We start from the raw sequence: 17278 nt of genomic DNA on the forward strand, positions 1-17278 counted from the left end.
CATGGAAAGATTTATATGAACAGATGCAAAGCTGAAAAAAGCAGAACCAAGAAAACAATATGCATAATGACAACAATGTAAATTTTTTTAAAAAGCCACAAAACAATGAAAAGTAGATGTTGCAAAAGAAAATAAGAAAGCTTGGCTCTAAAGAATGACTCCCCCATGCTCCCCTTTTCTGTTATTTATTGGTTTCATTTTCTTTCCCTTTTCTTCCTCCTTGTATTAATAAAACAGTCATTGTTTATGGGATGGCTCTCTGTGAGGAAGGAAGGGGCAGTTATATAAAGAGAAATTTAGGTGATGTAAAAATAGAGGATATCAAAATTTACATTTTAAAAATAAAAATATTAAGAAAACAGCAAAATGAAGTATGTAGGAATTCCATCAAAATCACTTTTTTTTTGCAGGGCAATGGGGGTTAAGTGACTTGCCCAGGGTCACACAGCTAGTAAGTGTCAAGTGTCTGAGGTCGCATTTGAACTCAGGTCGTCCTGAATCCAGGGCTGGTGCTTTATCCACTGTGCCACCTAGCTGCCCCAAAATCATCTATTTTTTTTAGAGTTTTCTAAGTAAAGCTTAGAAGGAACCATCTAAGGGTTATGCTTGGCAGCACACTTTTCCCTCTGGGGTTAAGCAATTTTTTTTGGCCCTTCAACCTTGGAAGAACTTTCATGTATATATGTAAGAAATCATTTTTAAACATCACTTTTGCCCTTTCTGAGCTTCAGAATATCACTGTCTAGGGGGAAAAAAATGGAAAAAAAAAAAACAACTCTTACATTTCCTGAGAGCTTTAAGTTTGTAAAGTACTCTTACTATAATTACTATGAGAATCATAACTCTCATTTTTACAAATGAGGAAACTGAGGATCAGAGAGGAGAAGCAACTTGGTTGAGGGCTGTAGTTAGTGTCAGAATTGGGATTCCATCCCAGCCTCCTTGAATCCAAATCTAGCCCCTTACCTTTAAACCATCCTTCCTTTTAAGATAGTCATGGATTAGAGAGCTAGGAGGTTTTCAGGATTTGCTCAGGAGTGGGAGAATTAAAGCTCTCTTCCTTTTAAAGGGTCACCAGTAGAGGTTCTCCAGATTCATTAATGAGCAGAATAAATGGGCTTAAAAGGTTTTGAAACCAAATCAATACTTACATCATGGAGTGGATAAGCTGCTGTATAGGTTCCATTGGATAGCAGTCTCTTAATGCCAAATTTTTTCTTCCCTTCTTCTGTTCCATAGGGGCACCGTGTAAGAATATAGTAAACCTACAAGGCAAACATAAGGGTATCCACTTAGTCAATTCAGAATATATTTTAAGTGCTTACTTTATATAGGGTACACATAGTGCTAGGAACTTAGGGAGATAGAGATGAGTAGAAGGTGAGACAAGGCCTATACAAGGAACTGTAATGCAAAATAAAACAAAGCTAACATTTGCATGTGATTTTATAGCTTGAAAAGTACTTTATGAATAAATGAGTACTTGATTGTTTGATCAGTGCCAAACCCAGTATGGTTAAGTACCACAGGTATTTAAAATCGATTTTATTGATAGGGAAACTGAGGCTCAGCAAAGTCAAATAATTTGGCTATAATAATTGTTGGAGGTAAGATTTAAAGCTGTCTCTCTCTCTCTCTCTCTCTCTCTCTCTCTCTATTATAAGTTTAATGTTCTTTCTACTATGCTGCACTGCCTCTCAATGATAAAGGTATGTCATGTGAAGCAATATCTTTTCTGCTCAGGCCAGAAAGTGGCAGAAAAATTCATATGAGTTGTCATTTAAGTTGGGCCTTAAAAGATGCAGACATGGGGAGATCTTTAGAAACAAAGAGGCTGAACACAGGCATGAGTGAGTTTGAGTGACAGCAGATAGATCATTTCAACTGTAATATAGGTATACGGCGGAGAGTAGAGTGAGATCGAAATGGGAAAAGAGTGATATTATGTGATGGAAGATGGAATGCTGAAGTAAGCAGCATGAACAACTTTCAGTAGATGCCTCTGAGAGCCTTTCAAAGATTTAAACAGAAGCATGCCATGGTCAGACTTATGCATTAGGAAGATTATATGGTCACTGACATGAAAGATAGATGGAAGGGAGGAGTGTTTAGAGAAAGGGAACCCAGTAGGAGGCTGGTGGGAATGAAAAGAAAGCCATCAATGAAAGAGAAAATGCAATAGAATCAAAGGGACTTGGAGAGAAGTTGTAGCAAGGCAGATAAATACTCAGTGTAAGGAAAAATTCCTAATAATTACAGCTTTCTAATAATAGCATTAAAGGGGAAATTTAGGCAGCATAAAAGTGAAAAACTATCAGTAAAATGCATTTAAAATTAATAAGTGAAATTGGAATGGGCTGCCTTGGGAGGTATAATTTATTAGAGGTCTTTCAAGTAAATTCTGGACATTTGCTTGTTGGGGGATAATTGTCTATATTGTACAAGGGAACTCTCAGTAAAATATGGGTTAGACTCAGGGGCAGCTAGGTGGTGCAGTGGATAAAGCACCAGCCCTGGTTTCGGGAGGACCCGAGTTCAAATTCGGCCTCAAACACTTGATACTTACTAGCTGTATGACACTGGGCAAGTCACTTAACCCTCATAGCCCCGCCTCCCTCAAAAAAGTACGGGTTAGACTCAATGGTCTTTAAGGTCCTTTTCACTCTGATATTCTCTGAGGGAGAGGAGAAGAACATGTGAATGGTGAGAGAGAAAGAAAGTCAAACACTTTATACTATCCATATGTTTTTGTGGAACTGAATTTCTTTCACAAGGCTGTAGAAGGCAATTCTCTCATAATCAGCCACAGTAATAGACTGGAACAGTAGAATGGATTGCCCTTGTCGATGGTTTGGAAATGCCATGATATAATATCCTCAACACAACTTTATCTTCCTATGTACATTTGACCCATGTGCTTAGTGACATTATGTGTTTCCTAAGTACAGAGCAGCTAGACAGTGAGAAGAGGCAGGACAGAAGTATATGGGGGTGGCACAGTAGATAAAGCACCAGTCCTGGATTCAGGAGGACCCAAGTTCAAATCCGGCCTCAGACACTTGACACTTACTAGCTGTGTGACCCTGGGCAAGTCACTTACCCCTCATTGCCCCGCCCCCCAAAAAAAAAGTATATGGGAGTGGTGTGGAAAATTCAGCAAGCTCATTTAAAAAAAAAATTTATTATGAGCTTAAGAAATAAAACAAGCATTTCCATAACATGGTAGAATAGAAGAAAAAAGATGATTGTACATGAAACTGCAAATTTACTATGTACAACTTGCTATTCCTTTTAAATATGTCGTAAAATCATCATGGCTTAAAAAAAAAATTGTTATGAAATGATTATCCAGCAATGGAAATAATCCACATGCAGATGACAGAGATTTATCAGAATATCCGACTAACCACTTACCTGAAGAGGAAATGCTACTACAAACAAACCTGGGGATATGCACTAAGACACAATGTTTTCTTCATATTTTTACTGTCATTTTGAGAACATATTTCATTTCAATAAATATTTGTTCTATGTGACTAATGTATCCAAGTTATCACATAGGAGAAATGAGGTGAAGTTTGGTCATTAAAAGAAAGGTCTACGCTTATGGTAGGTAAGATGGAGAATGTGAAAGATGGTGACTGAAGATATTTGGCCAAGTTATAGCAGGTATTTCTGGGAGCAGGTGAATGATTCAGGTGTGCAAATTGAAAACAAGAAGGTCTAGGGATGGGGGCAGCTAGGTGGCACAGTGGATAGAGCACTGGCCCCTGGATTCAGGAGGACCTGAGTTCAAATCCAATCGCAGACACTTGACACTTACTAGCTGTGTGACCCTGGGCAAGTCACTTAACCCCAATTGCCACACACACACACACACACACACAAAGTCTAGGGATAGATGAAAGCTAAGACTGTGATTTCATTCAGTGTCACTTGAATAGACCATGAGAAACAGTTAAAGAAAATCCAGTATGTGTGTGATTCAGCTCCTGGCCCTCTTCCCTCTGACTCACTGCCATGTGTAAAATCTTCCACCCTGGGGCTAAGTGGGACAGTGTTCACTTTCATATGGGGCATAAGAGGCAGTGATTCAGGTAACCTGTATGGTTGGGAGAGCTTCTGGTTGTTTGTATTTTGTTCCCCTCATTCTTCTTTTTGAAATATGCCTGTGGTACTCTCTACCCTATTATATGTGTTGATTTCCTCAATTCAAGCACCCTTAAGGGGTACTGTATACAAGACTGATAGTTTTCACCTAAGAGCCAGGAGACAGTCCTAGCCTTTCTACAAATTGGGTGATTTATCATGCTAAGGAAGCTGGAGTAGCTGAATCAGGAGGAAGGCAAGATACTGGGTGCCCAGGGAAATGGCCTGGAAGATTACACCAACCTCTTTGCTACTATAAGGTTATCTATGAAGAACAGATTACTAGTACGGAAAGCAGAAGTTCTGGACTGGTGTTTGCAATACTCAATATAGCCTTCTTTTTGTGGCAGAAGGAAGAGATAGAGGAAGGAAGAAGAGACAGTACTTCTGTGGTGGTATTGTGAGGCATCAGGGGTCTGGTTTCTGGGTGGCTTTTCTTAAGTGTCTATGTTCCTGTTTCAATGTAGTATTTGTGCTCTTGGGGAAGTTGTGTGTAAGACAATGCTGTGAGCTGTCTGAAGTTTTGGGTGCAGAGAACATGGAATGGGTTGGCAGTGAGGAATCTGCCAGAAACAGCTGGATCCTTGACAGGGCTTTCTAGGCTCTCTCTTTTTCTCAAGGATATAAATGTATCAGAGGTTAAAAGATGCTGGTAGGTCTGGGCAAATTACTCATATTCTCTCAATGATCTAGAATGGGTGTGATAATGATAGAAATAGCTATTCTATCTCCTTGAAAGGCTGGGATAAAAATCAAATGACACAAGATTAGTTAAAGTGATTTAGAAAGAATGAAAGCATCATCCACATGTGTATATACAGGTAACAGCTAATGACAATTTACAAAGCTGTGGAGCTTAGGGAAAAGGATTATGGGGGAAAGGGTAATGTATCAGTGTCCTTGAAAGGAGGAAACATTATTGTCTCACTACAAAAGAGAGGAAATCTTTTTTTTTTTTTTTTTGCAGGGCAATGAGGGTTAAGTGACTTGCCCAGGGTCACATAGCTAGTAAGTGTCAAGTGTTTGAGGCCAGATTTGAACTGAGGTCCTCCTGAATCCAGGGTCGGTGCTTTATCCACTGAGCCACCTAGCTGCCCCCAAGAGAGGAAAACTTAACCCTAAAAATGACTTAAGTTTGGGACCTTTAGTATTAAATAACTGAAGAGTGGAAATATGGCATAGTGGATAAAGAGTCAACCTTTGCATTAGGAAGACTGATTTGAACCTTCCTCTGACACAAAATATTTGTGTGACCATGAAGAGGTCATTTAATCTCTCAGTGTGCCCAGGCAACACTTAAAGATGATGTTACATATGACGTGACAATATATATCAAGAGGGAATACCCACACCAGGAGATCCTTAAGTTGATAAAAATCATGCCCCACCCCAAAAAAAAAAGTTAGGAAAGATATAAAGGGAAGTCAGTATCCCCAGAGAGTCATCAATCTTGCTTCTCTTTCTTGTCTAGAATCTATTAGACTGCAAGCTCTTTGGGAGTAAAGACTCTATAGTCTTTCATCCTTGGATCCCCCATGGATACAATTAATAAATGTTTGTTGAATTACATTCTAAAAGGATTCTGAGCTCCAAGTCAGCAATCAAGACTTTTAAAGTAGCAGCTCAGAGAGCAGTGAGGTATTTGCCAGTTTTTATTTTCAGAATCCACACTTTGGTTCCAGGCACTGAAGCTTTCTCAATAATGCTGTCAGCCAGTATCACCTCGTCCATTTAGCAATGGAAATGGAGGCCTCTTTTCAGAGATGGTTTTCTCAGCCAGGGAGAAACAAAGTGTGCTGACATATGTGCAAGGAAGTGATGGAGTCCTTGGCTCCTGAGAAACAAAGGGTGTGTTGTTGCAAGAGAAAAATTAGTGTTTGGTCTCTTTCAGACTACTGTGGTCCCAAAGAAGATCCCTAAAGGCAGCTAAGTGATACAATAGATAGAGGGAAGACTTGGAATCAGGAAAATGAGTCCGAACCCTATCTTAAAAGTTCAACTGTACTCCCCTGGGTAAGTCCCTTACCCTCTCTGTGCCTCAGTTTCCTCATCTGTAAAAGGAGAAGACTGGACTCAGTGGCCTCTGAGATTGCTTTCATTTCTAAATGTATGATTCTGTAATGTTTACTACCTGAGTAAACTGGCACATTCACTTCATCTCTTGGGACCTGAGTCTCCCCACCTGTAAAAGGAAGGGGTTAGAATAGATGGCTTCCGAGGTGCCTTACAGAGTTAGATCTCTGATCCTACTGTCTAGGATCCTGAACCTTAGGCAACAAATGCCCAATCTAGTACTAGGTTAGCACTCCAAGTATTTCCTACTTGGTAACATCTGCCAGGGCTTTTACCCTGACATGAACACATGTCATCCAGAGAGATCAGACATGGGGCTTGACTGGCAGCATCAATTATCTGGGTTTCAAAAAAAAAGTTTCCTTTTCTTGAAATGTGAAATTTGAGTTTCTGTGTATAATCATCTTCAGCAGAACTCAACAAGACCAGGACCCTGGTAATCATGACATCTAGCCACAATGAATTGTCAACAAGGATTTTTGGTCCTGTCAAACCCCAAACCACAGAAGTACACTTTGGTTCACCCCTTTGGCCTGTACACATTTGCATTTTGCTATGAAGAGAAACTTGGAAAGAAGGCCTGAGCACCATGGCTCTATGCATATAGAAATGGGGAGCCTTTTAAATCCTTGGGTACCACAGTACCATCTCCAGCTGTGGCTTCCACTCTGTTCCCTTTGCACATTTGATGGTGGGGAAAAAGAACTTCTTGCCTTTTTCTTTTCTTTTTCGTCTTCTTTTTTTTTTTTTTTTTTTTGGTGAGGCAATTGGGGTTAAGTGACTTGCCTGGGTACACATTCTAGTAAGTGTAATTGTCTAAGGCTGGATTTGAACTCAGGTCCTCCTGAATCCAGGACTGGTACTCTATCCACTGTGCCACCTAGCTGCCCATTGCCTTTTTCTTACCTAGGAAATCCACACCAAGATTCCACTACTAAATATGTACCCTAAGGAGATCAGGGACACAGAGAAAAGTCCCAAGTATGCCAAAATATTCACAGCAGCCCTTTGGGGCATAGCAAAACAAAACTGTAAACAAAGTAGGTGGCCCATCAATTGGGAAGGAGCAGAAAAATTATGAAATGTTAAAGTTAGGAATATTATTGGACTGTAAGAAATAATGAATAGGACTTCAGATTAACGTGAGAAAACAGATGAATAGAGTGAACAAAGCAGAACCATGAAAGCAATACAAATACTGACTGCAATCATCTGAAGAGAACACTAAAAAGTAGAATTCAGACTAAATGCAAGGACTAACATGGATTGCAAACAGAAATAATGAGGATTGTTTCCTGGTTCTTAGTACAGAGATGCTGGGTGCTGAATACATTGTGCATAACCCAAGTGTCAGCTTAATTTAACTACTTTTCTTTGTTTCAATGGAGGGCTCAATGTGGGGGAGGGGGAGATTAAGAAATTGCTCTGCCATTAACAAAAACAAAAAAGAGAAAGAAACCCTGAACAGATAGGCTCATCATTTTCTTTGAATTATAATTTGCATCACGACCTGAGATGAGGAGCAGCTGCCTTCTTGAACCAACATACTGTTTCAAAGAATAAAAAGTATGTAGAGTTGGAAGGAATCTTAGTAGCCAACTCATCCACCCATAGGAATTACTATAACACACCACAGAAGGGGTCACCTAACCTTTGTAAAAACCTCCAAAGAAGTCTGCTACCTAGTGGTACAGAAGATAGTGTGTGGGCCTGGAGTCAAGTCTTCCTGAGTTCAAATACAGCCCCAGACACTTACTAGCTGTGTGACCCTGGGCAAGCCACTTAACAGTGTTTGCTCCAGTTTCTTCATTTGTAAAATGAGCTGGAGATGGAAATGGAAAGCCACTCTAGTATCTCAAAGAAAACCCCAAATGGGGTGATGAAAATTCAGATACGATTGAAAAATTACTGAACAATACCTGCTACCTCTTGAGGTAACATAGATTAGGAAGTTTTTCCTTAATTGAAATTTTGCTCTTTGCAGCCTCTTCCAATTGATCCCAATTTTACTTCCTGGATTCCAAGTCTAATCTCTTCCATATGACAACATGTAAGGTATTTGAAGATCTTTCTCATGAATCTTCTGAGTCTTCTCTTCTTCAAAACAGACAACCCCATGTCCTTTAACTGATCCCCATATAGAAACACACCCTATTTTGTTTGGTTTTGTGTTTCTGGAAGCTGAAACTCTCCACTACAGTTGAGATGAGGGATTTAGAATACTCCTTGCTGCTTATGCCACTTCCCTGGTTTTCCCCCCCCTGCACTCAGCACCCAGTAACTTCTCTTCCTTTAAGATTTTATACCCATTCTCTCATCTCTCTCCCCAATCTAAATCCTGGTAGCTGTTGTCCACAGACCCCCAGCTCACTCCCCTTCCTTTCTCATAAAGTCCATTCCTGGCTTACAATTTTTCTCTCCTCCCGAATTCTTGCCCTCATATCAAGGGACTTCAAATGTATTTATTCTTCTTCAAATAAATATGCACTTAGTTCCTCAGCCTTCTTACCTTCCATGAGCTATTCCTCAACCTGATCTCAGTTACAGACAAAGATGGTCACACACCTGGATTTTGCCACTACCCACAGATATAAAACCTCTATGTTCAAAAATTCTGAAATCTGCATATCCAAGCATAATCTATTGTTACCTCTTTCTGTGCCTTCTTTTACATAATCCTACTCTTTGTACCATGACCTCCATTCCTTTGACTCTTCAATTCTGTCCCAGGCCATTTCCCCTTCATGAGCCACCCTTTCCCTCTTCTCCTCATCTTGACTACTTGATGAATCAATTCAACTCTATGCTGTCCTCTTGAAACCCCAGTACCCTAATTATTTTACCAATTACACCTAGCCAAGCTTCAGTATTGGATCATTCCCATTGTTTCTCTTTGCTCCCACATATGTGCTATGCAATGAAGATGGAGAACCACCTAACCATTCTAAGTGGGTCCACTACAAATTTATGCTAAACAATCTTAACTGGACCCTCACTGCTGCTAGGCAATCATACTCTACCTCCCTTATCAACTCACTATTCCCCTTTCCACAGTGGCTCTTGGCAAGCTGTTTCATCCTTCCCTGCACCAACCTCTCAGCTGAAAACCTTGCTTCATATTTTACAGAAAAAGGTAAGGCCATTCACCATGAGCTTCCTCTTCTCTCCTCTTCCTCAGTTCCTATCATTAAGGTGCTTTCTCCCACTTTCTCTTCCTTCACCCCTGCCTCATATGATAAAGTGGCCTTATGACTTACCAAGGTTAACCCCATCTAGTTGTTCAGGCATCCCATTCCACCCCCATTTCCTCCAACAGAATGCCCCTTCTGTCATCCCCACTTTCAGTTATTCTCAGTCTCTCCTTATCTATTAGCTCCTTTCTTTACAGGCTACAAATGTGTACCCTGTCTCCCCTATCTGAATAAACTCTTACTTGATTCTTCATCCCCATTATCACTCTATTATCTCTTCTAACCTTTGTAACTAAACTCCTCAAAAAGGCCGCCTACAACAGTGCCTCATTTCTGTTTTCTCATTCTCTTCTTACCCCTTACAATCCGGCTTCTTATCTTATCACTGGAAACTAGGGTCTAAAAACTTACAAAGGATCTCATAGTTGCCAAGTCCAGTGTGATTTTCTCAATCCTCTTTCCCTTTGACCTCTCTGAAAGTTTCTAACACTGGGGATCACTCTCTCCCCCTTGATATTCTCTTCTCTCTCATATTTTAGGACACTACTCTCTCCTGGTTCTCTTCCTGCCCATCTGACCACCCTCAGACCTCCTTTGATTGGATCTTCCTTTCTCAGATCATGCCCTCTAACTATAGGTATTCGTTCCCATATGGTTCTGTCCTGGGCCTTCTTCCCTTTTCATTAGTTCCCCATGGACTTTCATTACATTTCCATGCTGGTTATCCTTAATCCTACGTTTTCCTGCTTCTCGACCATTCTCTGCCAACCTCCAAACCTTGCATTTCCTATCTGCCCTTCAAACATGTTGAACTAGATGTCCAATAGACATCGTAAACTCAATATTGCCAAAACGGCATTTCATTATCTTTAAACCCTAACCCTCCTCCCTTCCTCCCTTCCCTTACTTTCTCCTTACTATAAGAGGGTAACACCCTCATCCCAGTCCCATCAGGATTGCAACCTAGGTATCATCCTGGATTCCTCATTATCTCTTACTCCCTCCTCAATATTCCATCTGTCTGCCAAAGCCTATAGATTTCACCTTTGCAACATTGCTAGTGCGTGTCTCTGCATATATGTCTACTCTCCTTCTGATACTGACAATAACTCCAGTGTAGGCCTTTGTTATCATCTATCAGGATTACTCAATAGTTTCCTGGTGTGTCTGCCTACTGAAGGACTCTCCCCCCTCCTGATCCATCCTCCCATTCAGTTACTAAAATGATTTTCCTAAAACCACAGATCTGATCCAGTCAACAAACTCCACTGGCTTCCTGTAAATACAAATGCTCGTTTTGCACTCAGAGCTTCCTCTAGTTTTCAGTATTTTTATACTTCGCTCCTGGACACTTAATCTTTGATCCAATGACACTGACCTCCTCGCTTTTCCATGAACAAGACACTCATCTAGTGGCTGTGGGCATTTTCACTGGCCGTGCCCCACACCTACAATGTTCTCCCCCTCTTCTTCTCCTGACTACTGACTTTCCCAGATTCCTTTAAGTCATAACTAAAACCCTACTTTTGCTTCCCCTCCTCTTAATTATCACATGCACACGCACACGACAACACATATGTTTGCATGTTGTATCCCCCCCCCCATTAGATTATAAACTCTTTGAGATTAAAGACTGTCTTTTGCCTCTTTTTGTATCCCCAGAGCTTAGTCCACTGCCTGTCATAAGCAGGTACTTAATAAATGCTTACTAACTGACACTCATCTGGATACTAAGTTGGGTGGAAGTGCAAAGGATTGACTCCCAGACACAAAGAACATATGTGGAAGTCCTGGTGTCTGCTATCTCATGGTCCAGCCTGATATCCCACACATCCATGCTCCACCCGAGCACTGTCTGATAGCACCCTTATCACAGCATGGGTACCACGCTCATGGGAAAATTGAGATTTAATGAAAGGAGCTTAGAAGGAGTCTACCTACAATTCTATTTCTCACTGATGGTGAGAAAAAGGTGTTCTCATCTTCAATGAGGAAGAGCTCCTGCCTTTGTTTGCTGAATGGGGCTGTGAAGTAGTCCGGCTCCGGGTTCATCACATTCTTTGGGAGCCGGAAAGGCTCAATCATACACTCAAAGGGATTCTCCATGGCTGGGGGAATGTCATTCTCCCGAATGGGCATCTTTATGTTCAGCACCTCCGCATATGTGGTCAGCACCTCCCAAGGGGCATGGATCTTGACAAAGTAAGTTCGGCCATCCTCAGAGTCCTAAAAGGAAGAAGAGGCATTGATATTAAGCACATTGATATCTGGGATGTAGAAATAAATCAATGCAAAATGCATCTTTTTTCTTTCTACCAGTCTTTAGGAGAAAGGCATGTAACAGGAAAGTAAGCCATGTCCTACACTTAAAACCCAACCAAATTAATAGACTTCCAGGGTATGATGTGAGGTGAAGTAAAACATTCCACACAATATCTTGCATTTTTAGGGAAGCAATATGTTGTACTCAAAAGAGTACTGGACTGGGAGTCTAGTGAAACCCGGGTCCAAATCCTGCTTATGAAACTTACTAGCTTGTGATCATAAACAAGTTATTTGGCTTCCCCCCAGACTCTAGTTTCTTCATCTGTAAAAATTCTTGCACTGCTTACCTCCCAAAGTCGGTTGCAGAACCAGTTATCAGTATTCTCTTCTTACTCAAATTTTCTTCCTCTACTTGGATCTATCATTGTTAGCATCACAAACTGACCTTATTTGTATATATACTGTACCTCCCTGGCAAAATATAAGCTCTTTGAGGGCATGGAGCTTTGTTCTTATCTCCATTTTCACCAGAGCTTATCAAGGCTATGTGACTGGGAAAAGTAAGGATACCAACTCCTACTCAAAGTATACTAGAAGGCAATGCAGTGATGTAGTGAATAGCAATAGGCCTGAAGTCAAGAAGACCCAAGTTCAAATCTGACCTCAGAGGACCATAAACCATAAATTCCTAGGCAAAGTACTTCATGCTGTCTGTCTCATTTTCTTCAACTATGAGATGTGCATAATAATCACAGCTACCTAACAAGGTGGTTGTTAAGAATCAAATAGATACAATTTGTAAAGCACATAGCACAGTGCCTGGTACATTGTAGGTATTTAATAAATGTCTATCTCTTCCTCCTTCTCCACAGATGAATAGCATTTTAATTCCACGGAATTTAAGGTCGCAGGTCATCCAAAAGGCAATGGAGGGAGGCGACAATGGAATGCAGGGCTACAATGGAGGCGGTGGAGTGTAGGCTACAAGGAAGAATTTCAGGGGGGAAAAAAAGGCCTAATTGATTATTCAAAAGAAATATGTGACTGGAAAATGAAGTAGGCTGACCACATAGTCAATGTGATAGATCCCAAACAGATGGATTATCTGAGAGCTTCACTGGTACTCATATAATAAAGAGGTCTAGAGTCTGGAATCTTAACCGGGGATATGGAACTTTCTTAAACATTTTTTTTTAAACTGTATTTCAATGTAATGATTTCCATTGTAATCCAATGTATTTTATCTTATGCATTTAAAAACATTGTTCTGAGAGTTTTTTGCCTTTGCCACACTGACCAAAGGGTCCTTAACATCAAAAACTTTAGGAACTCCTTGGGAAGATTTCACCGGAAGGCATGGTCAAAAATTGTGCAGGACAAGAAGGCACTGAGTTTTGAGATCTCACAGTAGAGAGGTAAGATCATTCATTGCTCTTAAACATATCCCCAGTACACATAAGTGTTTAATAATTGTGGATAAATTGTTTGACTTGGATTATAAAAAGTAACAGTGCTATTGTATATTCAATGTTTTATAGCTATAGCTCTGGGCAACCACTGTTAAAGGATGTTCCCATAGTGGGAAGATCATAGTTCAAGTATCCCCCAGTGCACATAAAAGGTGCTTAATAATTGCTGATAAATTGACTTAGATTGTAAAGTTTAAGTGCTATTATTTTATTTTGAACTCTTATTATTAAATGTTTTATGGCTGCAATTCTGGACAACTTAATTAAATATGTATTAAGCATCTAATAAGCTCAGGGCCCTATGCTTGGCACTGGATATATAAAGAACTCATGATTACAGTTTCAAGTCTACTACTTCACTAATTTTTCCTTCTGATTTCTCATCTCTCTCCTGTTCTTCCTTACTGGGGAGTCGACTTAGGAAGATGCAACATTTACACAGATAATGATGATGCAAAATAGGTTGCAATAGGGGCAAGTGAGAGAACCATACACTGTCCTTCAGGCAAATTGGATTAGTGACAACATTTCCCAGCTTAGGGAAGTGGGGATGAAAGGAAGCCTTCATGGAGGAAGTGGCTCTTTGAGGAGAGTTTCATTTTTTTTTTGTTTTTTTTTGTTTTTTTGCAGGACAATGAGGGTTAAGTGACTTGCCCAGGGTCACACAGCTAGCAAATGTCAAGTGTCTGAGGCCTGATTTGAATTCAGGTCCTTCTGAATCCAGGGCCATTGTTTTATCCACTGTGCCATCTAGCTGCCCCCTTGAAGAGAGTTTTGTAAGAAGATAAACAAGTATTTGTGGAGTGCCTGCTATGTGTTCAGTGCTGTTGGACACTAGGATAGATAGAGAAACATAAGACATTCTCCCCACCTTCAAGGATATTCGTGCTTAATTAGAGAGAAAGGCACATACACAGGATGACTTGAAGAGAGGTAACTAAGTATAATGGAAGGACCACTGGATCAGAAACCAGTCAGACGACATGGATTCAAATTCCAGTTTACTAGCTGGGTGACTTTGAGTGAATCACTTTTCTACTTCGAGCCTTTATTTTTGCATCTGTAAAATGGAGTTATAATATATAGTACCTTTCTCAAAGGGGTCCTATCATGAAAGTGCATTGTAAACCTTAAAGCGCTATACAAAATACAAGTTGGTATCACTATTATAATTAAATTGTAAATTCTGTGGTCTAATTCAAGTTCCAGAAGAATTCATAGGAAAAAAGGGAAGATCAGTATGGGCTAATACAGTCAAGAGAGGTTATATTAAAGAAATAATCCTTGAACTAAGCCTTAAAAGATGAATAGGATAAGGAATTACAAGCAGGATGATTTCAGAAGGGCCTGGAAAGATATATACGAACTGATGTATAGTGAAGTGAGAAGAACCAGGAGAACGTTGTGCACAGTGACAGCAATACTGTTTGATGAAGAACTGTGAATAACTTAACTATTCTCAACAATACAATGATCCAAGACAAGGCATACTATTCAAGATGAGGCATATTATCTACCTCCAAAGAAAGAACTGATATTGAATGAACACAAAGTGAAGCATGCTATTTTTCACTTTCTTTCATTTTTTTCCTTTTATTTGAATCTTCTCATGCAAAATGACTAATATGGTAATATTTTATATAACTGCACATGTATAACCTATATTTGATTGCTTCCTGCCTCAGGGAAAGGTAAGGAGAGGAAGGGTAGAAAAAATTTGGAATCCAAAATTTTAATTAAAATTTTAATTTTAATTTAAAAAAGAAGAATAAGATTTTTAAGATATCAAATTCAAGCAAATATGAATGAAAACTCAGAGGGGGGGGAGACCGTGGCATGTTTGAGGGTTGCTAGAATGGAGAGATTTCCCTGATTCGGTTTTCGAGTTGGTATAATGAGGAGTGAAGATTAGGTTGAGTAGTTCAGTCAGGGCCAAACCATAGAGAGCAAAACTGAGGCAATTCAATTTGATATGTAGAGCACCTCCATCCTGTCTCGAAAATGCAACAAAATAGTAGCAGTAATAATAGTGACCAAAATTCATATTTATATAGCACTTTAATGTTTATAAAGCACCAAATCAATTATTATGCCAATGTACTGAGGAAGGGTAAAAAAACAAAAGAGGTTCAGGGATGCCAGCTGCTTCTTCCATGGTCTTTCAGCTCAAAAACATAGGAGCTAGGAATGGGAAGTCAGAATTGCCAACTCCGAGCATGCTGGGAAACCCAGATGTTACTTTCTGTTTCAGATGAACATTACTAAACAGCTTAAATAAGAACATTAACAACCATATTTACCTTTTTGTCTTCTGTTTCTAATTCCAGGCCAGATTTTAAGAGGTTATTTTCAAATTCCCTTCTTCTTTCCTACAGAGAAAAAACAATCCCCAGTGAAACGTCATAAGCATCAGGCTGGCTCAACAATATATAAATACACTGCACAAAGATTATACATGCTTGAACACCTTGGGCCTATACTTAGTTGGACACAGGTGTTTTTTTTCTCTTCTTTTTGACATGGATACTTGCTTTTAACCGATCATTCCTTAAATGATGTACAAGTAAACAATCATAACCCAGTTATGTAATATAAGCAAAAAAACTCATTCTGACTTCTGTATTGTAGCATAATCAAGGGCTTGGATTTACAAATAATCCAATGCTTAAGGTATTCTGAAAAAGTCAAAATGAATTCATCCTCTCATTCTCTCCCTCTCCACCTGTATCTCTCTCTCTTTCTCAGCATTTTTGTTTGTATCTCTCATGGAAGAATAGGAAAACTATATTCAAAAAGCAGAATTGGATTTCTTCATCTGTGATTCTTAAATATGTATGCATGTATGCAAATATGTGTGTATATCTATGTCTACATCTATATATACATACAAAGTCACTGATTAGAAATGCCTGATCCTGGTACTCTCCATCAACTACTTCTAGGATGAAATATTTGCCACTGGAAGGGATTCAATTCAATTCAAACAAAGGTATATAAAGTTTACACAGCAAAGGAAAAGGTAAAAGGTAAAGGTAATACAAATGTCAATCCTCAGACTAGCCTAGAGGTTATTTGTTCAATTATGCTCACCCTGACTCCCTACCCACTCTCTCTATTGAAGGCAAAGTGAATTAGATACAAACATGGGCGTGTTGGACTTAGCATGATCCAAGTTTACATAGGGTAAATTTTATAATGGAAGATCTCATGCTGTAATCCATACTGGCTTGGGAAGTTTAGCACGTGAAGTCTTCTTACAATAGATCGGCTGATATTATTAACAACAATAACAATAACAACAGCTTAAATGCACCATGTTCCAAAGGGGAAAAAAGTAATCTAAAAGTTCATAATATATTCTTATCATTGCATAAGTAAAAGTGTTATGATAAGAAATGGTTAGAACTCCCAATGCTTTTTTTTTAAATCAGTTATCTACAAAAAGATAAATTGTTCCTATGAGCATAATTCTCCCATTGATAACCTCACTTGTTTATTAATCAAAATTAGTGTTAATGTTTAACTTAAACAGCTATGTTTTATCAACCTCTCCCATTCTATATCTGTTGCCTTCCATCAGGTTTCAAACTAAAAGAGAGGCAGCATGGCATAAAGGACAGGGCACTAAACTTGGGAATTAGGGTAATGAAGATCTGGGTTCAAACCCTGTCTCAAACACATACTAGTTGTGGGACCCTGAGTTAAGCACTTAATCTCTCTTGTCCTCAGTCTGCCAATCTGTAAAATGAAGAGGATTGGACCCAGTGGCCTCAAAGGTCATGTCCAACTCAAGATCTAGAACCCCACAAATAACATTCTTAAAGTATTTATGCTTACATATGTACATGTTGCTCCCTAATAGACTGCAGACTCTGAGGGAAGAGACTCCATTTTTGTCTTTGACTTAGAACATTTCTTAAAACTCGGTAGGAGCTCAATACAAGCTTTTTGATTGATTCATCTAAGACTTTAGTTGATTGCACTGTATACGTAGAAGGATAGAAAAGCTAGCTATTGGGAGAAATAACTGTTATAAATATTACATTGTGGCTTTAAATTTTGATACTTCTTTAACCAGGTACTGTCATAAACAATTTAGGTGGTTTGTGGCTTACATGCCTCATGTGTAAA

At 39.4% G+C, this 17278-nt stretch overlaps 1 protein-coding gene across 1 annotated transcript in view; it reads right to left on the reverse strand.

Annotated features, from left to right (window-relative positions):
- ANO5 (anoctamin 5) overlaps window positions 1-17278 on the reverse strand; it is a 157074-nt gene that overhangs the window by 53338 nt on the left and 86458 nt on the right. The window contains exons 7-9 of the mRNA XM_043970893.1: window positions 15448-15516; window positions 11355-11639; window positions 1152-1265 (exon numbers count right to left, since the gene is read on the reverse strand). Of these exons, the coding sequence (XP_043826828.1) occupies window positions 1152-1265; window positions 11355-11639; window positions 15448-15516 (468 nt within the window). The remainder of the gene's footprint in view (window positions 1-1151; window positions 1266-11354; window positions 11640-15447; window positions 15517-17278) is intronic.

The sequence above is a fragment of the Dromiciops gliroides genome, chromosome 6 (genome assembly GCF_019393635.1).
Source record: "Dromiciops gliroides isolate mDroGli1 chromosome 6, mDroGli1.pri, whole genome shotgun sequence".
In the NCBI taxonomy this organism is placed as follows: Eukaryota; Metazoa; Chordata; class Mammalia; order Microbiotheria; family Microbiotheriidae; genus Dromiciops; species Dromiciops gliroides.